Below are 25,520 nucleotides of genomic sequence, written 5' to 3' on the forward strand. Positions count from 1 at the left end.
TGCCGGTCGCGCGCCCGCGGCTCCCCCTTTGCCCCCAGCCTCCGCGCGCGCGCGAGGGGCCGCCGACCCCTCCCCCCGCCTCGAGCCCGGCCCTCGGCTTCTCGGCTCCTCCCCCTCTCCGTCGCTCCCCCCTCCCCCTTCGTCACCCCCTCCCCCGCCCCGCGCGCCCGCCTCGCGCCGCACTGGGATGGTGACGGCGGCGGCGGGAGGCGGAGCCTGGCTGAGCGCGGCGGCGGCGGGAGTCAGTGAGCGAGGACCGCTGAGGGAGCGGGCGGGCTCCGCCCCTCCCCCGCCGAGCCTCCCTCCCCCTGCCCTTCCTCCCGCTCCCTCCCCCCACCCGCCCCTCCTCCGCCTCCTCCCCGCACGCGCCAGGCGGAGAGGCTGCGAGGGAGCCCCGGGTACAACATGGCGGAGCACTCGGCCCCCGACAACAAGCACAAACCCGCCACCAACTCCGTGGCGCCGCTCAACAGCCGCGCCGGGGCGGGGGGCGGCGGCGGGGCGGCGGCGGCGGGCGGCGGCCCCCCGGCGGGCGGAGGCGGCCTGTCGGGGGGCCTGTCGCAGCCGGCGGGCTGGCAGTCGCTCCTCTCCTTCACCATCCTCTTCCTGGCCTGGCTGGCCGGCTTCAGCTCCCGGCTCTTCGCCGTCATCCGCTTCGAGAGCATCATCCACGAGTTCGACCCCTGGTGAGTCCCCGCCGCTGCCGGACGGGACGGGGCGGGACGGGGAGGCGGGAAAGCCGCCCCCTCACGGGGCGCGCCTCGGGCGGGCGCCCGCCGTGTGCCCCGGCGGCGGTCGGGGACGGGGACGGGGGGGGGGCGCCCCGCCGGCTTCCCCCGCCGCGGCCGCGGGAGGGCCCCCCCCCGCCGCCTGTCCCCCGCTCCGCCACTTGGCGAAGTTGCGCCCTGCCTGTTCCCCCGGCCGCCGGGCGGAGGGAGCCGAGAGCCGCGGCCGCCCGCGGACGGACAGGCGGACGGACGGGGGAGGGAGGGGGGCGGTGCGGACGGGACACGCTGTGGCAGGTCGGAGGGAGGCCGGGGGGTCGCGGCCCACGGGGACGGGAGTGGGGCGGGGGAAAGGGGAAGCGCCGGGAGCGCCTGGGTGTCCCCGCAGGGCGGGAGGGAGGGAGGGAGCGCGGCGACGGGGCCGGTGAGGCGGCTGCCGCCCCGCACCCGGCGGGGTTGCTGCCGGGGGGCACGGGGAAAGTTGCGGGGAGGCGGGGTGCCGGGCGGGAACCGGGGGCTCCGGCCACCGCCGTCGTAACGAAGCCGTTGTAGCGAAGGTGACCGGGGTCCCGAGTCCTTCCGTCGCGGCGTTGTGGCCTCCAGATGTGCGGAGCGGCTTCTCGGAGTGGTCTTTGCTCAAGCCCTTGTCGGCCGGGGAGGGAGGAGGGCGAGGAATGCGCTGCAGGAAGTAATCTTCATAAAAGTGACTTGAGGGATTACATTGAAATGGGTGACATTGATTTACTGCCAGGTGTTTCAAAGCTGCGTTTCTGAGCCCAAGGACTTTTGCTGTTTCCCACGCATCTTGATTTTTCTAAAGATTGCTTTCCCTCCCGTAGAAACTGTCCTTTTTCCCTGTTGGAGGGGACTGAAACCATTTTATGTATAAGATCAAGAAATGCTGTGCTCGTTCCTCGCAGCAAGGCGAAGTGAAAGATGACGGGACTTGTGGGGCAGGTTTTGGTAATGCAAAAACGTGATGGTGAATTTTTATAGTAGTGGCTACTTCATCCTAGGAATCCTTGGCTTTTTTAGAACCTTAAGTAGGGTAAGCGGCAGATGACTTTAGGATAATGAATTCTCTCGTTTTAATTTAAATTTTTATGTCCAGAGTCTTATTGTTAATTGCATGAAGGAAGGAGATGCTTAGTTTTGAAATGTGCAGCAGATACTCTGTATTAAACTGAAATTGTTACTGCGTGCACTCCACTTTGATAGTTTCAAAAGCACAACTTCCTCTTTTCTGGTTGGCTTTTCTCCCCCCTGCCCCCCCCCCCATGTAATCCATTCACAAATCATGGCTCAGAATAGTGGACAGAGAACAAGGAATTGCTTTGTTTTTTAAATGCTGTCTGAAGTAATACATGCTTTGTGATGTGAAAGCCAAATATCTCAAAATATCTTCAAAACATCCAGTAATTCCCCACAATTTAAGTGTTTTTATGCAAACACAAATGAATGAATGAATGGAAGGAATGCAAACTTTCAATTAATAAAGTTAACAACGGGGGGAGCATAGTTAAACATGTCTGCGGTGAGGCTGTGAACCCAGGGTTGTAGCCTGTGGAGTAGCTCTCACGTTCTTCTAATCTAAATTTAAGCAAAAAGGCTTTTCTTTCTATCATGGAGGAAACTTTTTTATTAAGCATACAACCTACTTTTTTTTTTCAACAACTTCATCTTATTTTTATAGTCAGGGTTCTTCCTTGCTGGAAAATTGGAAATACTACAGTGTTGAGTTGCATAACTTTCATCATTAAGCCTTGAAGGCCATTAAAAAAGGTGCTATGGGAGTTAAGTTAATAGCTGTGGCAGGGTTGTAAAGATAAACTTCTGGTTTAAGCAATGTGTAAGTTGATGCAAAGTCATCTTCCTGAGTATACAAACAGAAAGCATTGCTGCCTATGGAGCTGTATGTACCTCTGCTGATTAGAGAACAGATGAAGTTGACAAAACTCATTGATTTTAATGCAGGTCTGTCAGTAGCAGTTGAAATGTCAAGAATCATGCCAATGTCATGTTGCTGCATGCCAGAAATGGTAGAGGTAAATGCACTTAAGTTAATTAGTAGGAAAGAGATCCTAAAATGGTAGCTACTGAGAAAAAACAAAGGACTTCCTCTATTGCAGCAGCAATATTGGTGGAAAGAGAGAAAAATTATGTTGCTCCTAAATACTGTTGAATAGCTAGGTAGGAATGGTTTTTCACAGTTGTAGGGGTCTGACAAGTCTGAATCTAATGCGGAAAAGGAGCTTATGAAAAGAGATTAGAAGCAGTGCTCTATTTTTTTTTTTTTAACCACTTCTTTAGCAGCTTGTCCAGGTAAACTGGATTTCCTACACACACGCACACCCGGGACAGTGGCCATAGTCTTTGCTGGTGGAACAGTTCTGTAGTCTTCTCCATTCCTTTGGCTTTTTCTGTCAAGCTTGCATAGGCTGTCTTGCAATGTGTTGATAAGTCATCTTTTCTCTAGTACTCATTCTGAGATCAAGAGAGGAAGCTGAGGTATGTTTGGTAAAATGAGGAGCATTAGGCAATTCTATTATTCTTTCAAATGGAAAAATATTGTTGCCTCTGAGGTGTAGAAAGCTTTCTCATTTACTTAGGAACCCAGTTTTCTGGTATGGAAATAAGAGACATAGGCACTTTGGGGTGGGAAGAAAAGGAGATTTGCCTTGGGTTTTCTCCATGTTAATTAAATCAAATACAACTTCTTTTTCTAGCATCCCTTTCAAGTTGCTTTTCTGACAGTAAATTTAGGTTTTGGTTCAGGGCAGGAGGTTTCCTTCTTTTGTAAAATTAGCCTCTGACTTACTTCAATTGGCGTTTGTTCCAGAAATGACCCAAGTGTAGTACAAGAGGCCAAGGCAGTAGAAAGAGGACAGCTTTTGCTTTTGATCTCCATTATAATAGAGTGCCTCAGTGAGGAAAAAACAAACTGGTGTTTTAAGGTCACCATACTGTCACTTACAAACTTGTAACCTGTTCATCATTGCTAGGATTATTGGTTTTTCCCTCAGTGAATACCTCTTTGGTATAGTTTTAACCCTTTATTTTGACTTATTTCTCCTGCCCTCTTTACTTTCTATACTCGAGCTGGTCCAGAGACTTTGAAAAATATGGGTAATTTTTGGCAGCTCCTAGGTCAGGTGAACCGACAGATGAAGTCAGTCAGCATTGACTTTAAGCTGTGCTATTGACAGGGCTCCAACATTTAACTCAGGATTTCATTATCGGGCCAAGAACTTGAAACATGGACAATGATGGTACATTGGGATGGACAGGTTTCATGTCTGAAAATTGGTTCGTCTCTTGGCTGGTTTGGCAGCTGGGTGCACCAAGAGTGTAATTTCTGTGCTATGTACACACAAGTGCACAGTGAAAGCTTTTCGTGAAAGCACAACAGTGTGTTTAACTCCGTTGTCAAGCGAGGTCGTTCTTTCTGTCTGATGTTGCCCTAACAGGCCATCCGTCTGACGTTGTTCGGTTGGCTGCTGAACCAAGGCAACCAATATTATGGAATACTTGAACAGGGGCTACTTGATGTGCACTGGTTTGTCTGAAGTACAGCTCCAGTGTGCCTGTATGCTATTTCACTTGGCTGCTCATATCATATATATATATACACACACATAATAATCTATGTGTGTGTGTGTATATATATGCACACATATGAGGCAGAACTATCTAGTAAGACTGTTGCATCCTGATGCTACTACTAACTAAAATGGTAACAACCTTTGGTACATCAGTAGTCTTCAGGGAGCGCTGTCAAAATAGAAACATTCATTCTGTTTGCACAGATTGTCACATGTGTGAGATCTGTATCTGAATCATTAATCGTATCCCATGACATTAGATCAAACTTTTATCTTTCCCTGAGAATTTTAACAGCTTGCTAAACTCCAGATTAACACCAGTTACCTGAGGAGTGAAAGGGCTGGCTTAAGCTGGAATGCTTAAGCTTGTCTGTCTGAGCATGAGACCTAATCCGTACCAGTTTGCATGTGCAGGGTGGAGCACCAGTGCAATCTTTGTCTGTGACATTTGCCTACACGCTTTTGCTCAGAATGTTGTCTTCTACTGTCCTGCCAGTTCCTGGTACTGAGCAGCGCTACCACAATCTCATATACATCTTTGCATCTTTCAAACCAACATCATTGATCGCTCAAACCACCGGCTTTTTAACTGTCATCAGGGTGGCCAATGTTTATCATACCTCACTGAGGTAACATAATTGTGCTAGTGGGAAGTATGGCTTGTATATATGATAGCAATCCGCTTTCTCATCACTGATACCATCATCTACCATTAGTGGACTTCGGTGAATGGGGATGAACTGGTGAAAATAAACATAAGGTTGGTGTCACTGCTTGCATTTCAGAGGCAGACAAGTTAAAGGAAGTTAGGATTTTATCTTGAGCACAGCCAAAAAGACAGGTTTTGCTAAGCTCAAATCATGTTTGCTAGGTGGATTCTTGAGCTGTTATGAACTCTTTTCCTTAATGAAAACTTAAATTAACACCTCTAAATATGATATGAAAGCTTCATTATAATGCAAAGTGTGAGTCAAGTGAACATTAGAAGTGGTGTATGGAATTGATTGAGCACTAGAGGTTGTGTAAAGGTATTGATTTCGTTGGGAGAGAGTAAGGTTGTGGGTTTGTGTTGTAGTTAGCTGATCTGATGGTTTCCTTTTGGAGTAGTTCTCTGCTGTCACCCACTGTGCAGTCCTGCTTTTTGCTTTGTGCTTGCTCTAAAGCAGTCATGGTGAGTTGATTCACTGAGGTAAATTGTCAAAATACTGTAACATTTTAGTTCCCTGAGCCTGCCCACCACTGGTTTTATATTGCAGTTTAGTTCCTGATCTTTGAGAAAAAATATGAATGTTGAGAGGGAATGTAAATGGCAACTGATATTAGTGGGCAAACTGGGATTGAGTGGAGGCATGTATACATATACAAACAGGGCATGTTAAGACACTGGAGAAACAGGAGTGACAAAAGGAGGAGTATGTAGCTGGGAATGAAAGGACCTTAAGCTAGCATTCATAAGGGGAGTAAAAAAATCATATAAAGAGGGTTACAGTGGTCTCGATTAACAGTGCTCAATTTGTAGGCTACAGGCAGATGGGAACCACCCAGATAATTCATCTCACCATTGCTTACCTGCCTAGTGACTTTTCTTGCTGGGCAAACAGGCAGCAGATTGCATAGTAAATGTATTCTTGAGGGGTGACAGCCACTGTCGTCTCCAAACTGCTGCCTTTCTGGAGGCTTTCAACCCATCAAATCTTGTCGAAGGTGAGTACCTGAATGTGGATCTGTTTAGGAAACATTTCCCAGTCACTTTAAGATTCTTTTCCCAAACGCTTCCTTTCATTTATGATCTTCGACAACTTCCAGACCGTGGGAAAGCATTTGATTCCAGTCCAGTTTGAATATAATCACTTTGGATTGATTTTGAGATATTGCAAATTTAATGAGATTCATATTAAAACTTACTACAGTATCTTCATTCGCAAGCTTTTTGATTCTATGAAATAAGAAGTATTTATTTCCATTTTATAGGAATATATTTTAAAAGATTGGATACTTGCTGTTAATGAGCAGTTGGATTAAGTATTTTGTGACTTCTTTATAAATGTAAAATACAGACGTATTCAATTTGAATGATGAAAGTTGTTTACATTCTAGTAATACTAATAATTCTAGCAGGATTTCAGGTAGCCAGGTACCTCAAACTCCTTTCTACCATTTTATTATAGTAGGAAAAATATTCTAGTGTAGTCTCCAAATCTGAGTTAGCAGGGCCTGTGTGTTCGCAAGGGGCAAGTTCAGAGATTTTTATGTTCTTGCAGAATAGCTTGCCAGGTATCTTCCTCTTCTCCCATTTTTAACGAGAAAGATCCAGATCAGGCATCTTTTTTTGATCACTTTTATTGCAATATGACTTGGGTTGAGAAACTGAGTCGGCACAGGTCAATTTCTGGCTTTTGAGGTTTCTGGATTATAAGATAATAAATCCTGTATGTCCAGGGACTTGAACAGCCTTTCCTTGTTTAGGTACTCGGAGGGGGCTGTTCAGAAGCTAGGTAAACTTTTCTAGAAGGTGGATACAGTGTTAACAGTCAAGATGTGCGGTTGACTGTGCTGAACTTCTCTGCAGCTTAGGAAATTGCAAAAGTAGGTAAATATTAGAAATTTAATGGAAGGAGGACAATCTGGAAAAAGAATATTGGACAGTTTGTGAGTGGGGAGACCTCAGACTGGATTTCATCAGTTAAACTGATGCAGCTGAAAAGCTGTTCACCATGTGGCTTCATAAAATAACATGCATGTAAGAATCAAACCTCTGCTCCATCTCTACTGTTGTTTTCTACCATCTTTACTTAGCAGGTAGTGTTTCTTTCCTCTCTTGCACAACTTTCAATTGGGGTGAAAAACCTCATCAGACTTCATGTGGGTGCAGTAATGGGATGATGCTTGAGAGGGTAGGAGAGGCAGCGTTCATAAAACACATGCAGAGTATGGTTGAGTACAGAGACTATCCCTACAGTCGTCTTTTGGAAAACACAGGAAGTGAGACAATGCTTGCAAAGTGTTGACCCTTTTATTGGTTTGTGGACAGCGAACGAAACTCGAAAAGGAAAATGTATCGGAATGTTTTATGTAGTCTGGGTCGAACTGAACTGGCAAGTTTAGCTTTTAATGCCATGATTCTTTTTTAAATGGTCTTCAGCTTTTCTTGGCAGATATCCTATTATTTGAGCAGCCTAATATGCTCTGTTTTTTAAAGAGAAATTTGATTTGATTACATAGGGTTAGGGTGGTTTATAAAGGCTACATTTGCTTCCTATCATAATTCTCTCTCTAACAGTCTCTGGTTTTGGCAGCCTGTAATCCTAATACTCACGTTTTTAAATCTGTCTTATGTTGAACTGGTGGGGGAAGGGAAGAATAAAAATTTTGGACAGTAAAGCTAGCAGGAAAATTCAAAATCCTATAGGTACTAATAGTTTTTTGAATGGGTGGAGGGTATGCTGGGTTTGGGGAGGTTCCTTTGCTGTTCCGTGAGGATCTCTTCTGATTCAGTCAGGTTATTTCCCGTTTAATGTCTATATGTGCATGTGCTGCAGAGTTTTGTCCTTAATTTTTGAATTCCATTCTTACAAGCCCTTTGAGGTGTATTTGTTTTGACGTTTAGGGCTAATCCTGAGGGCTTGTTTCTACTTAACAGAGCCATTAAAGCTGCTACTTGTGGAGCCTGCACCCTGTAGCAAGGCATGTGCAGATGTTTTTATTATTATTAATGCCTTTAGCAAAACTTCTTCTAACCATCAGTCTTGCCACTTGCTTGAAGAACAAAGAGAACTTAGGACAAGTATGAGGACAAGTATTGCTGTAGTCTTTCTGTACTTTACATCTGCAGTAAATTTTTTTAGTATGTCCAACCGACAGACTTCATTTCCGGCCCTGTAGCCAAGCAGAGCTTGTGATCTTTATCTGAGCTGTTGCTGGGAATCAAGCTGAGGTATTTTTAATGTAGGTTTGGCTTGAGAAGTACCATGAAATTGACCCTAATGGTGCACCACACCGTACATAAGTCGAAGCAGCCGAGGTATGAATTTAAGGATATAGATACAAACAAAATAGATCAGCTTCTGTATTTCTCAGCTTACTGCTGCTTTCACGGGGTAAAAGCTTCTTTGGCATATGGAGAATTAAATGCTTCCTCTACTTCAAAAGTTCTTGCTATTATGTGAGGCAATATCCCTGTGCTTTAGAAAAACAAATGGTCTATTTTAAACAAGCAATAGCTGAGTGTTTGTCCATGAGTGCTTGTAAGAGCAGGAAACAGTATTTTAAATGTCTGTCTGCTATGGAAGACCCAAGTCCAGTATCATATGGTACTTGTTAAAGAGCCCATCTAATGTAAATGACTGGGGTATGTGGACTGTAATCATAACTACTTCTGGGTGTTGCACTGCTTATCATACTGTTTTCTGTGGCGATTGATTTGAGTTATGTTAGTTCGTTAGGTTGGAGTTCTGTTCAGCTGATAATCCATGAAGATAGAATTGCAAAACACCTTCTCAAAACTTTCCTCAATTAAAACAAACAGAAAAATCCCTTGGCAAACTATGTTGCAACTGACAATGTGAGTTTGATTTGATTGATTTTTGGTGGTGTTCTTAATGTGATTGCTATTATCTTCTAGACTGTTTTACACAGTATTATTTACATTTATTTTAAAAGTGTTGCTCACTGTATGCATGGGCACTATCTGTCCTGTTTGTTGAATGGTAAATGGATTTTGCAGAAGGGAAAAACAGCATGTAATTATGTCATTTTAAACTGTTCTAGCACACATGGCTGGGCAGCCTACATTTTGAGTTCTTTGCTTTATTTCTTTTTCAGTCTCTGCGTTCATTTTTTGCAATTATTATACTATAAATGGTAACCAACTTCTTTAACTCCAAGGAGTGTGATTTTATTTATTTTATTCCAATATTCCCGATAGATGGATATTTTAAGGAATCTAGGTATGGAAAGCACCTGTTTGAGGATGCAGCTGACTGGGAAGACCACATGTTAAACAGAATACCTGTGTGCTATAGCCAGAGGATTTGAAAATACGGCAATGCGTTTTCTTGATGCAGAAGCAAAACGTAATAAAACAAGCCTACATGTCCTGAATACTTTCCTTCATGTTTATCCAGCCCTTTTTTTTCTGTAACCTATTGCATATGTCAAATATGCTTCCTTCCTATTCTAAACTTATCCTAAGCAGCATTTAAAAGTTCAGTTGAACAACTTAGAATTTTATAAATATTGTTTGGAATGCCTATCTCAAAAAAAGGCAGTTTCATCTTCATGGTTGAAATATTTAAAGATTATCGCTTCGGTATTAAAGGCCTTTAAAATGCCTTCAATCCTTTCTCTGGCAATAGATAAAAAGCCTTAAAGTTGCTATTCCTCTAATTTAGAAAGTCAGTGAAACAAAATTGTATTGCTGTTAACAACGGAAGCAAATGGGTATCTCTTTGGCTGGCTTTACTGTAGAACAAGAGTCATGAAAGCCAGTGCAGTTGTGATTTTTCCAAGAAGCTGTGTAATGCTACTGTGTTTTGACTATTTTATCTTATACAGGTGACTAGAATGATTTATCTAACGTCAAATGTCTGAAGTAATATTGAAAAACTGTTGCGTATGTCTCACAATTCATTTTACTCTGTAACAGTTTTAATCTTTCATTTGCCAAATAGAAAATGGATTTTGACACTGGAGAGACTACCTTAAACATTTGCAACAGTATCTTAATTTGCGATGTCTCAGGTCAGCTAGTATGACAAATGTAATTTTTCTCCTATGGCTAAACATGTTCAGGAGCCAAGGAATTTTTAGTGCTTTAATTTTGTAATCCACCACTACTTCACCAACACTCCCCCCACCCTCCCACATTAAACCCAAGTTTTGCTTGGGAGAGAACTGGATGATACTTTTTGTGTCAAATATGTCATGCTTGCAATTGTTTCATCACTGAATTTTATTTTCTAGCTTTTGCTTTAGAAAGTAAACTTCAGGGTCCCTTTTTCCTTGTGCTTCCGTCATACTCTAGTTTCAACACAACATTCTTACCTGTGCACATTGTGGTTTTGCTGGTGTTGCTTTGTGATAGTGTGCTCCATGCAGTGCCACCTGCTGTCTTCTTTCAGGGCTATCTTCAAGAAGAAAAAGCCGCAGAACAGCTTTAAATGTTAGTTGAATGGTACTTTTACCTGGGAAGTTAAGCAGTGTTGTCTTCTATCTCACTATCTAATATGCTGTGCTGGAGTACCCATGGAGGTATCATTTAGGCATTGGAAAACACATGGACGATGATTCCAAAGGTTCCTTCAGGAGAGTCTGGAAAGCTGCTGTGTCTGATAAGCCGGTGGATCAGTGTGTTTTGTGTATAACCTGACTCTGAATATCTACAATATCACAAGGTGCTGCTAAGCTTGTCTTCACCAGTATTCATTGGCCTTGTTTGCATCTAATCAAGTGGAGCAGTTCTCCTGAATTTCCCATCGTCAGTTGGACATTTCCTGGGATAGTTTTCTGCTGTCTTACAAGTTAAAGCGACTTGCAGAAATCTGATAAGCACAGGTGTCAGGATCTGCAGCTGGATGCAGGGAGGGGGAAACTGCCCTTTTCCAGTGGCAGTAAGTTACTATATTGGCATATCTTGTACCCTGATACAATCTCAAGTATCCACGAGTTCTCTGACCAACAGGCCTTGGGTTATTGAGGGGTGAACATGTCGGTAGTTTCTGCTAAAGCTCTTCTACTGTGCTATAACTGTTTAAAAGCCCTGCCAAAAATAAGATTGTCATTGCTTAAATGGTTATATGGGATGTTTGGGATCTAAAGCCAAGGGATTTCCTTTTCTGAGTCAGAAAGGCTAACTCTAGTTTTCTAATTTAAATATATGTTTGTGGAGAGTTGAGAGGGCATACAGTCTGATGGGGATTAAAGCGTGAAAGGTCCTGGAACAGGCCAATTTAATTCATGTCTGGAGAGTGAGGAGAGAGAACATTTAGGATTATGTGACCTAAGAGCTATCCCTTGAGAACTTCTGCTAGGTCCTTCCCAACAACTCTCGCATATCCCCTGCAATACACCTTGTCAGCTCTGCCTGAACTGCAGCTGATCCTTTTGCTTCAATATCCTCCTTTCCCCATTCCTTTTCATGGGCAATCAGACACACATTTCACCTTACCCCATTTTATGTGGCAGTGGGGGAGAAGGGGAAGGCATGGTACCTCAAGTCAGTACTTGTTATTTAATAAAATGCACTAGAAATTAAACTAATTCCCTTTACTGTTCATTAATATAAGACAGAAGGGCTGTAGCTACCAAGCTGTATACCAATGTAGCCAGCTGGTCAAGGAGGTGATGTGTCTTGGAAAAGACATGTTCCTGGATGTATGATAGATGGGGCAATGGTGGGTGTAGTCTATGAATATTTCCATAATAGCATTTGTGGCAGAAAGGCATCACAGCTTCAAAGCATGTGTGTCATATTAAGCCTAGCTCATCTTAACAGTGTTCTCCCACCTCCACATTTTTATTGTATTTTCTTTTTTTAAAAGCCCCTTTAAGGTCACTTCAGAACAGGAATTGGATTTTGCTAAAGTGACAGAGGAGCACAGTGAAATAGTTTGATGGCTGCAATATAGTAAGACTAAGTGATACTAGAAGTTCCATCATGTAATGAGAAAACAAACATGTAACTTTAATTTCACATTGTACGTGGCAGGAATTTAATATTAATTATAAATACTGTCTTGAATGCTGAGCACTGTAGTCACTGCAGTACACTTAATCTGTTTCTGTGAAGATACGTAATAAAAAGCAAATAATGTTTTGTTTTTATACTTCTGTGTTTCTTGTGCATAGTCTTAAAAGAAATACCGGTAAGTAAGTACAGTTCTTAACAGGTTGAATTAAATTCTTTGAAAACTTGTATTTTTTTAATTTGGACTTACATGAAACAGCATGAAAAATATAAAATAAATGTAGTGAATAACTGATTCTAAATTTTGCTTGCCATACTTATTTCAAAATAAATCAGATGTTGAAAGTGGATCAAGAAAGCAAAATATAGTTTAGAAAGATAAACTCCAGTCTTTGTATTGTGGGGAGGGATGGAGACCACTTTCTGTTGTCATCTACTTTCCTGGTCTTTGTTTATTTTATTGGTGATATCCTATTTCCATATCAATCTCCTTCAGTGTGAGAATATGCAGTCACTTTGCAAACAGCTGGAAATCTTTCTGTCCTCAGCTGGAGGCCACCATCCTTTCTGTTGGACTGTATTAATAGATCATGTGAGTACTTCTAATCTGCTTCAGAAGAAGAATCGGGTGAGATAGTAGAGATCATCTTTAGAGTGGGTTGCCTTTTAGCTGTGATTCAAGCTAATTTGTCTGTTTTGGGCACAGAAGTGGATTAGGAGTGACTCTGCACTCCTTTTCACTAGCAAAGCTCAGATGAAGGATAACCACCCCAGTTAAATTTGGGTGACTGTGTAATTCAGTACAAAGTACAAATCCTGGAGTTGTGAATCTTCCCCCCACCCCCTTTTTGCACTTTGGGCTATATTAATGCCTTTTTCTTTTCAGCTTTATTTGATCAGGGCATAATGAGGTCTATCTCTGGGTTTATCCAAACCCATGGCATATTGTTTGGTTTGTTCTGCAGGTATCTATATATGTACATACCCACAGTGGGAAATTGCCTGATCTGTGCTACATGCCTGATGAATGCAATATTTATAACTATTTATGCCAGATTACCGAAGGGTTAAGCAGAATTTGAGCAGCCATATTTAAATTAGATAAAACTAGGTCTTTAACCTGGCCTTAATCACCGGACAGAAGTTGTTCAAGTTAGATAGTCTGTCTATTTCTGCTCTAATGATGCTTTGTATTATCCACTCTGAAGCATTAATTTTTATTTTTTCAGCATTCATTGTAGTAAAAAGTCTGTAAATATTGCAACAGATGGAGCTGAGCAGGTGCACTATGAGAGGTCGGTCTAGCTTCTTGGACTAAACATACTCTACATACAGAAAGGACAACTGAAAGAAAGCATAGTCAGAGAATTCAGGTAACTGAGAGGAAGAATAGCCCGTGCATTAAGAGATATACTAAAGAGCAAACATTTAAGGAGTATTGGATGAAACACTACTTTATTTTAACTTGCTAAAACAATGTAGACTGCTGACATGCAACCACAACACTGTAGATTCTTTTAATTTCTGTGAGCTAACAAAAATCTATGTTGACATTAGCTGTACAGAGTGGTTTGATATCTAATTTCTGATTCTGGTTGGACCTACTCTTTCTCATGTTAAACAAAGTTCAAGCAACAGGCTGTTTGTTTTTGAGGGGTCAGCACAATAGTTTCTGCTACAGCTCTTCTATGGTGCTATAACTGTTTAAATGTTCTGCCAGAAATAAGATTGTCATTGCTTAAGTATTATATGGGATGTTGGGGATCTAGAGCCTTTCTGAAGGTCCTGTTTACCTTTTACTGTGTCTTGTATTTTACAGGGTAGAAACGGTCTGGCAGGCCACCTTGCATCCAGACTGATACATTAAATTTCGCTTAATGGGAAGTGATTGTGAAGTTGGTCAACTGCATTTTGGTGTAGCTAGTACTTCCATAGCTGCCACTGCATTGTAGAATACAGGTGACTTTATTAAGTAATAGAGATGACTATGCCACATACTCCCAAACAGTTAAAATTGAAGTTCCCACAATGAATAAGAAATTTCCTTTATTTTACTCTGTATTTCAGACTATTACAAAAATTAGTATTCTTTTCTGGGTGCATATTAAACTGATCTCAAACGTGCTACCTGCTATACTGTAGCAAGATCTAATAAGAGTCCACTATAGTTGTTTAGGTGTTACAGGTTGCTTTGTTCTATAGTAGAAGACCATGAAAAAAGTGACTTGAGAGCTAGCTGTCCACTGTTCAGTCATTTCTTGTGAAGCAGTCACATTCAGCCCGTTGATTTCTAGTATCACATTTGTTACCGAAAGAATATTTTTCTGCTTCAAATATATTATTCAGCCAATTGCCTTTTGAATTCCTTTCTGCCAACCAGATCCTCGTGTACCAGCTGTAACTTAGAGGGTCCTGAAGTTAAACTGCCTCCGTCGTGTTAAAAACAAGTACAGCATGAATCTGTTTCATCCAGAAGAAACATCCTTGAACATACTCTTGAATTTGGCGGCAAAGCCTTCAGAGTTGCAAGATGCAAAGCTAACATGCCACAGAGTAGCCCAATAGCACTCACAAAGAAACAGATGTAACACTATAGGGCCTGTTGAGTTTGTGGTAGTTAATACTGGTTTGAGCAGAGAAGTGCTGCCTCTCAAGAAGCTGATACTGTCAAAAGATATGGAACCAATATTGCTGTCAGTATTGATGCCACTTATAGTGTAGTATCTGCAGTGAAAGGTATGTCCAGTAGGGAAGAAAATGAGCATTCAGTTTTGCCCTGTAGGAATTTAAAATTAGTCCGTTTGTATCTTACCATTGAAACTTCTTGGGAATTTTGGCTGTCCTAAGAAAAAATGGCATCATTACTTTCTTCTGAGGCCTATAATGATGTTAAATGTTATGAATGGCAAACTTCACTGGCAAAGTATGTCTTTTAGTATTGATAATACTAACTCTTTTCTTAATAATTTGCCTTGCAACATGGAATAGTTCAAAAGCAAGACAGAAAAAAGTAATGAAAAGGCCTAACAGGCATCAGAGGAAGTGTCTGAAACTGTAGGTAGATTGGTAGATATAGGCCCACTACAATGATGATGGGAAGCATATTGTGGCTTCATATGTGGTATATTGTGTGCAAAGTATAAACTGTGGCCATGGAATGCTTTAAAAAACTTGCAGCTCTTCAGCAAAAATATTGAAGATGCCCTGGGCTCTCTGAAGAAGTTAGAGTGACTGTATGCTCCCTGTAGAATTTCATACAATTAAACTACTGGCAGCATGTAGTTCCTGACTTTAGCACTTGCTAAGCGTGACATCTTATTGCAGGCAGTGAAAATACGTGCCAAGTAGTGGCAGTAGGAATGCTGTAATCCTTCTTAAACACATTGCGGACATTCTGATAGTCTTAATGGTTATTCTATAACTATTCTGGTATTCTTCAGTATTTCCATTGAGCATGGTTGAATGTTGGGCCTGAAAAAATAGGTGCCCTTCTGGTTGTGCCATCCAGCTTTTTTTTTCTGCCTGGGCTTTCTACTGTTCTTCCCCATCAGGGATTATTCTTACGGTATTACAAACAGGAAGAGTTTCATTGCTCAGCCAGATTGCAGGAACAGAAACTTCTTTCCCTCCTTTGACTCAGAATTTCCATCTTTTGCTGAAGTTATGTGGCTGCACCACTACAGAAGTTCCTGCCATTTTATTACTTCAGGATGCTAACTGTCCTTCATATAACAAAGGAGTCTTCACCACATTTTTCTGAGTGTGTTTGTTCAGAATTAGGAAATCTGAAATCAAAAGCAGGATCATGACCAATTTTGAACCTGAGGAAACTCAGAATTATAGTAATGCTGCCAATTCTCTTACCAAACATTAGACTTCTGGTTGACAGTCAACTTGCAGGATATGCATTTCTCTTTTCAAATGGCCTGACTTGCATCAAAACCCTTAAGATGAGTTGGGCCTCTCTAAGCATAGGGCGCTCTTGGGAGCTTTCACCAAATACTTGATATTAGTTGACGCTTATCTCTGAGTAATTACATATCCATATATTTTGAGATAAAACCATAAAGATAAAACCATCAAAATTTTCATATTAAACCACCTAAAAATGACAGAATTAGGACAATATTATATTCTTCATCAGCCAAAGCTTTTATTTTACTTTCTGGTGGACTTGAATTAATGCTTGGTTTTTTCAGTCAGCTTTAGTAAGGACTGGGCAAACATGTTCCATGTCTCTTGTGAAAGACTGGGTAGAGTTAATGTGTTCGTGATTCCTGGGTATGTGTTCTTCAGTGAGGTGCAGAAGCTGCAGATGAGTGTGCAAAGTTGTACTGGATTTTTCTGGCAAAGTTTTGGTAGTGGTGGTGGGCCTATAGGGGTGGCTTCTCAGAGGATCTGCTAGAAGCTTCCCCTGTGTCTGACAGAGCCAGTGCTAGCCGGCTCCAACACAGACGCGCCGCTGGCCATCAGAGTCCATCAGTGATAGTGGTAGTGCCTCTGGGATAGCATATATAAGAGGTGGTGGTGCAAGGAAACCCCTGTACAACAGCAACTGCAGCTGGAGAGAGGAGTGAGAATATGTGAGAGAAACAACTCTGCAGACACCAGGTTGGTGAAGAAGGAGGGGGAGGAGGTGCTTCAGGCGCCAGAGCAGATTCCCCTGCAGCCTGTGGTGAAGACCATGGTGAGGCAGGCTGTCCCCCTGCAGCCCATGGAGGTTAACGGTGGAGCAAATATCCACCTGTAGCCTGTGGAGGGCCCCTGGGCAGAGGATGTACCCAAAAAAGGCTGTGACCTGGTGGGAAGCCCACGCTGGAGCAGGTTTGGTGGCAGGGCTCGTGACCCTGTGGGGGACCCACACTGGAACAGTCTGTTCCTGAAGGACTGCATCCCATGGAAGGGACCCATGCTGGAGCAGTTCATGAAGAACTGCAGCCTGTGGGAAGGACTCACTTTGGAGAAGTTTGTAGAGGACTCTCCTGTGGGAGGTACCCCACACTGGAGCAGGGGAAGAATGTGAGGAGTCCTCCCCATGAGGAGGAAGGGGTGGCAGAAAAAAGGTGTGATGAGCTGACCGCAACACCCATTCCCCGACCCCCCATGCTGCTGGTGGGGAGAAGGTAGAGAAAAGCAGGAATCAAGGTGAGCCCAAGAAGAAGTGAGGGGTAGGGGGAAGGTGATTTTAAGATTTAGTTTTTATTTCTCATTCTTATTATTACCCTAGTCAGATTGGTAATAAATGAAATTAATTTCCCCAAGTCGAGTCTGTTTTGCCTGTGACAGCAATGGGTGAGTGATCTTGCCCTCTCCTTATCTTGACCCATGAGCTTTTCATTATGTTTTTCTCTCCTCTGTCCAGCTGAGGCGGGGGAGTGAGAAAGCAGCTTTGGTGGGCACCTGGTGTCCAGCCAAGGTCAACTCACCACAGAAGTGATAACTTCCACATAAAACTGTGGTATGTGTGCATCTAGATAAATTCCAGGAAAAAAAGATTTGTGGACACATAAGTACTTGATTATATATAAAATGTTCTAATTAGGGACAATTCATGTGGTGTATCTTTATGTTTGTATTAGATTTAAGACCTAATAAAACCATTCTGCTGACACCAGCTTAAGTTAAAAAGAAAGGAACATGAGATTTTTCTGTAATAAAATTGCCTGGTTGCTCATCTATTTTTGCAGAGTTCTGTTGGTTTTGGCTCAGGTAAATGGAGGACCACCCTCCGTCTTCCTGGTTCTTACACCTGTAGAGCTTGGTGTATGTTTTCTTCATTCTTGCTGTGAGGTCTGTAACACCTTGGGTTTGGGTTGTGGGTGCTAGGAAAGGCTCTTTACCTGTCATAAGTACTTTTGCCTACAGGTGTTGCTAGTGCAAAATTCTGATCTTTATTAGTTGAAACTGGCTTAAATGTCCATACATTCTTTTCCAAGGTTTTAAACTCAACACAAGTAAGCATTTTCATGATGAGAAATACTTCTGGAGTGCATTGAATTCATTATGTGATTGATGGGGTACTGTACTTCCATTTTAAAAACCATATGCAAAACTCATTGTGGTAATTGCTTATTCATAGATGCAGACTTCAGAATAAGTATTTCAGGATGTTATGCTTGTAATATAATATGTAGGCAAGCAGGTGTTTTAAAATTTAATATGGAATACTGTGTTTCTTCATTTTCAGTGGAAGTTACTGAACTTCCTTGTTAGATTTTCCATAAAAGTGTTGCACTGAATAAATTCTTCCTTTGGATACAAAGAATATATCAGATACAGAGTCAATCTGCGGCTGTCTTTTTCAGGAATCTAGACTTGCCATCTCTAATTAGATGCTGTATGGCAGAATTGATTCTATAATCTACATTTGCATTAAAAACTGACTTCTAGAATTGCTCAGATAGCTTGCAGTGTTCACAGTTAGTTTGTATCATGTTATTTTTCCAAATTTGCAGATGTGAAAATTTTGTGCAGCTGAAAACTTTTAGAGCACAGAAGTCTTTATAATTTCAGACTTAGAAAATTTTCAACGAATTCTGCTAGTAAGGAGATTATATATTCTCAGATGGCTATAAAATGTCAGATAAAAGATCTAGATGATGGGGCAATAGTAGCATGAAATTGATAGGGTTTTAGATGACAACTTTCCCACAAGAAGCAACACTCCGATCTTGTGCTCTGTTGTAATAATGGGAGGGTCAGATGAATTCCATTGTGATCAGTGTAATTTGCCTTATGTTGTTAAGATCTGGTCGAAGTAACTGTATTGCTGTACATGTGCTCTTTTCCTGTATGTTCTTACTTTTCTTAGCAGGCTGAATTATATTTGAATGTTCATCTTAAATAGTACTTTTGTCAAGGAAATACTAAACTTAGGAATGTCAAAGCCAAAGATGTCTGCGTATAAATATAGCAGTAATTGTTGCTGGGAAGCGCTGGAGAATTCTATACCTCCTGGATAGAGCAAGTGATCGCTATGAATATCATTAACTAATAATCTTACAGCTTTACCTTTGTCATCAAAAAAGCAGTTCATAGGGTGGAATAAAAATCAAACCCAAGCATGAACAGATAGTTAAGTGTTAACAGTATATAACATATAACTGAAAACTTTACAGGCTTTATTTTGGAAGTTGCCTAGTTAAGCTTTCCAAATTAATATTGCTACTAATAAAAAAATTATGCCTATACTCAGTTGCTTTGCTGCTTCAGCTCTGTTCTATGCTGAAATTGAAGTACGCTTTGAAAATGAGAACTCTATTAACTCATCTTCAATTTTCTACTGAACCAATCAATATAGGTATCTCTAATACTGCTACAAAATTCATAGTACCATGCATAGAATGCTTTTGTAATCATTAGAGCACCTCCAAAAGGTTCAAACTACAATAATAGCCTAATTTGGTGGTTGGGACTTTAAATTCTGAAATGTACAAAGACTTAGGATTGTTTGATTCCTTTAAAGCTTAGGTCGGAGCAGGAGACAGTTCAAACTACAGACCTGACAGAAGGAGGCAAGGAAAACAGCAGAACATCACTTTTTCTCCTAGAATGTCAGCTAGAAAGTCAACACTGAATGTTAGCAAGTGTGTATCTTCTTTACAACATGGACTGAGGACTTGAATATTCATCTAAGTCTTTCAAACTAAGTTCTTAATTAGGCAAGTGCTTCGCATAATCTTGTTCTTTATTCTGCTCAGGTCTGTCTCAAATTGACTCGCCTCAAAAGGATGAGGGAGGATGAGAGGGAATCTTGGGAGGTGGGTGAACAGTTCCCATACCTTGGTATTAGATGGGTGGGAGGAAAAAAAAGGGATCCTTTCCTTCAGTCTGGTCCTGTCCCATAATACTGCATCCTATTTCGTCACTGTAACCAGCAGCATACTCAAGTTCCTGTGTCTCCTTGGCTAATGTCTAGCCAGTCAGAAAGACAGTTGGATAAAAACCCTAAATATCACCTATTTTTGCTGCTGCTGGCGGTGGAAGAACTGGGGAAGGCAGTGACACCCGAGCCTGGAATGCAACCCCTACCCAGTACTGGCTGTTCTTATCACCATTCCGATTCCTCCCTCAGCTGCAGCCCCAACATCTCCAGGATGCGGGCACAGGCAAAGGTGACGCTTTTTCTCATATTTAACAGGGCTGTTTTACACCCCTGTGAGACCTATAGCTAGTGGTAGATACTGTGACAATGCTGGTGTAGAAATAGATTACCACTGTGCTGCGTTTCAAACACAATTTTTAAAGTACCAAAATAGCGAGAAGGTTGTGTGGCTGGTTTGTGATACTTGCTACGCTCTCCATTCTGGCCAAAAGGGAAACAGTTTTTGTGAGGTTCAGGCTTGTTTCTAAAGGAGTAGAGTGCTATGAAGTGGGTAAGCGGTATCAAGCACAATACTGGCAGCATATGATTGCTAGACCATACTCTGTCTGGTGCACTGCTCATTGCTGCCACTTTGTCAGTGCCTGAAGCTGGCTTTGATACACAGCATGACTCGTCAAGCTTCTCCTTATGTATGTGTAAGTTTATATTTACCTTTTAACTTATTTTTGTTTGCACGTTACTTAGTGGGAGGTGAAGTGAGAGCTTTTTTTTGTTTTAAGGCAAAATGAGGTGCTATAGTTAAGCTTCTAAATACATTTTTTGAGTTTTTATGGTCGGAAGGTTATTTCTTGTTCTCACCTATAGGTCATCTTGTAATGAAGAATTAATGTACCTATAGTACTGATAATAATTTCTGCTGTGAAGACATGCCCAGCTATCTCTGCATGCTTTCGTTTGTGACAAAAGAATCAATCACTTTTTCAAAGAAGGGATTCATAGGTTTGTATCTATCCAAAAGTATATTAGAAGGGAAAATTAAATTCTTACCTCTTAAGTGGTAGAAGTAGAATGCTGATACATTGCATTTCAATTTTGGGTGTTAATTCATTCTTATTAAAGACTTAATGGGATGCTGCCAAAGCACAAGATGGTTGTTTGCATCCTTCTGAAGTCAGTTATGAAGCTTTACTAGTTGGAAACACCAGGAGAATGTCAATATATATTCTTCATGCCTGTTTCATTTGTTTAACTAATCTTTTTATGCTCTGAAAGTAAACATTAGTCATACTTTTGTACCCTCTGTGAGTTTGAGTCATGATTTAAAAATGTGAAAGTAATCCATATTAGTATATAACCTGTTTCTTTTTTAAAGTTCTAGGATAACAACATTGGCTCGGTTTTCAGTGCATTTTAAGTCTAGTCCATAGCTGGCTGGATTGTTTGTGTCCTGTGCAATATGGAACTCCTGCTTTGTCTTGTAGTGTGCTGCAGGCACTCGGCACTAAACAAATTAACAACAGACTTTGCTATACTAAGATAAGAGGCTGATTTTACAGGTACAGCATTTCATAAATAACATTATAGTTGACAGTTCAGAACTGGAGAATTAATTACTATTTAGAAATCTAGTAAAATGGGAATAGTTGCAGGCTTATTAGAAACAAATGTCACATTGCTGATTGATACAAAGATTTCTGGGTCAGAATGATGTTTGTGTGAATTTTCTTATATAAACATGACTGACTACTTCTGAAAGTCCACGGTTTTATTAATGTATCCTATATAGCTGCTTATTTAACATGTAAGAGAGTATTCCTGAAAATACTGCACTCTATTTTTTTATTTACTTGTTTTCAATGTCACTTGTCTGACGCTGTGATAGTTCAGTCAGTGGAAACATGCAAGTTTGGTAACATCTGGACTTGAATTTCAATTCTTTTTGTTCTTTTACTGTGTAGATGAAGAAATCTGCTCATGACCTCTGTGTGGTTGTACTTCAGATATTAGACTTGTACTGATTAAACAAGTAGAAACTTGATAGATCTTACAGTCCTGAATGACATTAGCTTCGTTCTGTTTAAATGAATTAGTTCAAAGTAAACCTGTGATATTTTGGGAATCCGAGATATATGAAGAATTTGAAGTAGTTTTAAAATCTGTGTTAGAAGTGATACATGTTACTGATAGAAGTGGATACCTTCATGAAATAGCCAAAATGAAAAATACACATAAGTTTTTCTAGTCTTGAATACTAACTGTCTTTGGAAGTCTTTCGTGGTGGTTTGCTCATCTAACCTGTTCTGTTATGGTATTCCATTTAGTCATCTGAACTTCTTAACTAATGAATATAATCTTTAATACTTCTTTAACAAACGAATTTCACATTGTTATCTAAATTCCAGTAAGAAAATCTACTATGAGGGTTGGGTTTGCGGATGTTGCTTGTTTCAGAAGCAGTGTTCACCCAGGCTTTTCTAAGCCTAAACTTTCTCTACAGAACTTTACAGCCTTCTTAGTTTGGCTTTTGAATGATCATGAAAGAGTTGCAGTTCAGGGTAACATGCACTGCAGTTGTTCTCACAGCAGTCCAATACCTAATTATCTGAAATTTGAGAAGTTGGAAAAATTACGTGCCAGAAAAGTGGAAGATTAATGCCTTGATGGCAATCCATCTATGTTTCTTAATGGTATATGGGCAGTGTGGGAGACTGAACTGAAGGTATGCATGGGAGGGCTTTTGTTCTACAAGGAATTTTCTGCAGCAGAGAATGTACAAACTTTGAAGATGAAACTTCATCTACATAGATTCCACATTGTGTGTATTATTGATGGAAAGAAGGGAATATGTCAAGGCCATTAGTTTGATAGTGTGAGCAAATAGACTCATTCTCTCTGCATATTATTACATTACGTCACCTTTCAATGTTACATGAAGTAGAGCAGCAGCAAATGTACGGGGTAGCTATCCTGTCTCAGAATGGGAGTCTTGCATTGATTCTTCCATGATCTTAATTTTGCGTAACTGGTATTCTGGATGTGATAAATAGTTGGCTGATGGACTACATTTGAAAACTAGCTTTAAAAAGGAATGCAGAAAATGACAGGAGTGTTTGTCAGAGCAATAAAAAACTTCTTAATGTTCACAAAAAAAAACCCAAACCAGAATTTTAAATTTCATCTGTGTATATGCACTGGCTATAGAAATGAAGAAAATATAGTGACTAGTAGCTGTCAGCTTAGTAATATACTTAGAGAGGACCTTGTACTTATATCCTAAATGAGATGCTGAAGTTCGATTGCTTTCTAGGTCTTGGAAAACAGATGACTTAAGGTATGCTTAAAACTTAGGGTCTTGATTTTTATCTCTCCCCTCTCCCCCTGCCCCTTCTATTCCTCCATTTCTTTCTAGGTTTAACTACAGATCAACACATCATCTTGCATCCCATGGGTTTTATGAATTTTTAAACTGGTTTGATGAAAGAGCATGGTATCCACTGGGAAGAATAGTAGGTGGAACTGTAAGTATTGTAATGATAACTTAAAGATGACTTTGCAGTAAGGTGGTGGTTTTTTGACCTTTCAGTACAAATTAAACGTTGTCAAAAGGAGAATCTTAATATGCTTTTAATTGTCAAATTGCTGCAAAGGAAATGGCAATATGTTTTTAATTTTTAGCTGCAGGAACTAAGACAGTAAGTCAATATGCTTTAGTCTGTATCCAACAGCATACTGTGAACAGTAAATACAGAAATGTGTTTTACTTCATACATATGAACTCCTAAGAGTAATAAGTAAGGGTGTTATGACTCCTGTAATTCTGGTACATAAAATGAAAAAAGAAAAAAAAAAATTTTTTTAAAACCAGTTATCTAAAACTCTTAAGGCACAAGTTTTAATCCAATGGTACATTTTGAGTGGACTTCATGGGTGTATGGAAAATGTTAGGATTTCACTCGGAAAAGACCTTTTGAAACTGAATCAGCAGGACACCTGTATGAAGCATCAGGAGTAGGTAAGATTGGTGTTGATGCAAGTTAGAAGACAGGAAAGGTGTACAAAACTATTAGCAAATCAGAATACAAATACCATTTATTAGTAGAATAGCTTTAGTAACATAAGCAGCACAGCCACATGTTACTTAACATGTGACGGTGCATTAAAACTTTAAAATTGTAGTACATACTATTTAAATGCATAGACAAAGTCTTTTGTAACAATTAGATCCCCATTTTATTTTAGCACCTTAGAGATACTTGAGACTCTTTTTATGTAACATATATATTTATGGTTTTTCCATACCTGTCTTACATGAAGTAAAAACCCGTAGGAAATAGAATTTAAATGTTGATTACATATATTATTTTGCAAGTCACATGGTATATTATGTTTTAATAGTTTATCTTGAAAAACAGTTCTCAAGGATATGTGCAGGGGAAGATTCTGTCATCTGTTAATTTAATTTAGTACAATGCCCTTCTTAGCTTTTGAAAGAAACTAAGGCAGGTGAAGTCCGTATTAACTTTTCTAGTACATATCGATTTTTCTAACATTGATAAATGTGGGAGGGTAGAATTCCTATTAAGAATATTTTAATGTTCTCCAATATTCTATGATGGGTTCAATAGATTTGTGTAAGTCTATGCTACCTTTCCTGGAGGGCATCTTAATTCAATTTTATAGGACTTTATTTTAATCCTTCACATCCAACGATGTCTACAGACATCTTGCAAATATGTAATGCTCAATTGACTGTCAGCTTTTCAGCTTAAAAAAAAATATTGTTACCCACGGAGAAAAAAAATGGGCATCAACAAGAAGTGGAAGTGTGGCATTGTATATTTTGGAAGAAAATGGATAGGGCTGGGAAATGTCAGGTTTCTTCTTCTTGGGTGTGTGTGGTTTTTTTTTTTTCTTAGGGTTTTGGTGTGTTTGGTTTTGTGTGGGGGTTTTTTTTCTTGAAACTGTTAGCTTATTTCAAATTCTCTTGCAAACTTTAGCTTCTGCTTCCATACCTTAACGACAAGTTCTTCTCATTATATGGGAAATGTCAGGCAAGATAGGATATTATCTGTATGCTGCTTGTTCATTTACAAAATGGATTATATGTAATTGTTAGCATTTGGATAAAATTTAAAGAACCTCTGGTATTCAGCAGTGTTGTCAAAACATGACTAAAGTAGTATTAAAATAATTCCGTTAGCATTACCTACTCACCGCTTGTATCAGCTTACAAAATGACTGTTTCATTGCAAATTATATGCAAATAACCTTACCATGATCATTTTCTGCAATAATCTAGTGGGGTTTTTTTTCCTTCCTTTAGGTATACCCAGGACTGATGGTGACAGCAGGCCTTATACATTGGATTTTAAATATGCTTAATGTGACAGTCCATATAAGAGATGTATGTGTGTTCCTAGCACCAGTTTTTAGCGGCCTTACAGCTATTTCTACTTTCCTGCTCACCAGAGAACTGTGGAACCAGGGGGCAGGGCTTTTAGCTGCCTGTTTTATTGCCATAGTTCCAGGTTACATATCCCGATCAGTAGCAGGATCATTTGACAATGAAGGCATAGCTATTTTTGCACTGCAGTTCACATACTATTTATGGGTAAGTAATTGCTGAGTCTTCTGCTTTGGAAAGGTTTTTTGGTTCCTCCTCCAACCAAATGACTGATTTTTCT

General features: G+C 40.6%; 1 protein-coding gene across 1 annotated transcript in view; it reads left to right on the forward strand.

The window, feature by feature from the left end:
• Nucleotides 1-371: 371 nt before the first annotated feature.
• STT3B (STT3 oligosaccharyltransferase complex catalytic subunit B) overlaps nucleotides 372-25,520 on the forward strand; it is a 53,210-nt gene continuing 28,061 nt past the window's right edge. Inside the window, exons 1-3 of the mRNA XM_075083298.1 lie at nucleotides 372-686; nucleotides 23,246-23,354; nucleotides 25,160-25,447. Coding sequence (XP_074939399.1) covers nucleotides 406-686; nucleotides 23,246-23,354; nucleotides 25,160-25,447 — 678 coding nt within the window. The 5' untranslated portion in view covers nucleotides 372-405. The remainder of the gene's footprint in view (nucleotides 687-23,245; nucleotides 23,355-25,159; nucleotides 25,448-25,520) is intronic.

The sequence above is a fragment of the Phalacrocorax aristotelis genome, chromosome 2 (assembly GCF_949628215.1).
Source record: "Phalacrocorax aristotelis chromosome 2, bGulAri2.1, whole genome shotgun sequence".
In the NCBI taxonomy this organism is placed as follows: domain Eukaryota; kingdom Metazoa; phylum Chordata; class Aves; order Suliformes; family Phalacrocoracidae; genus Phalacrocorax; species Phalacrocorax aristotelis.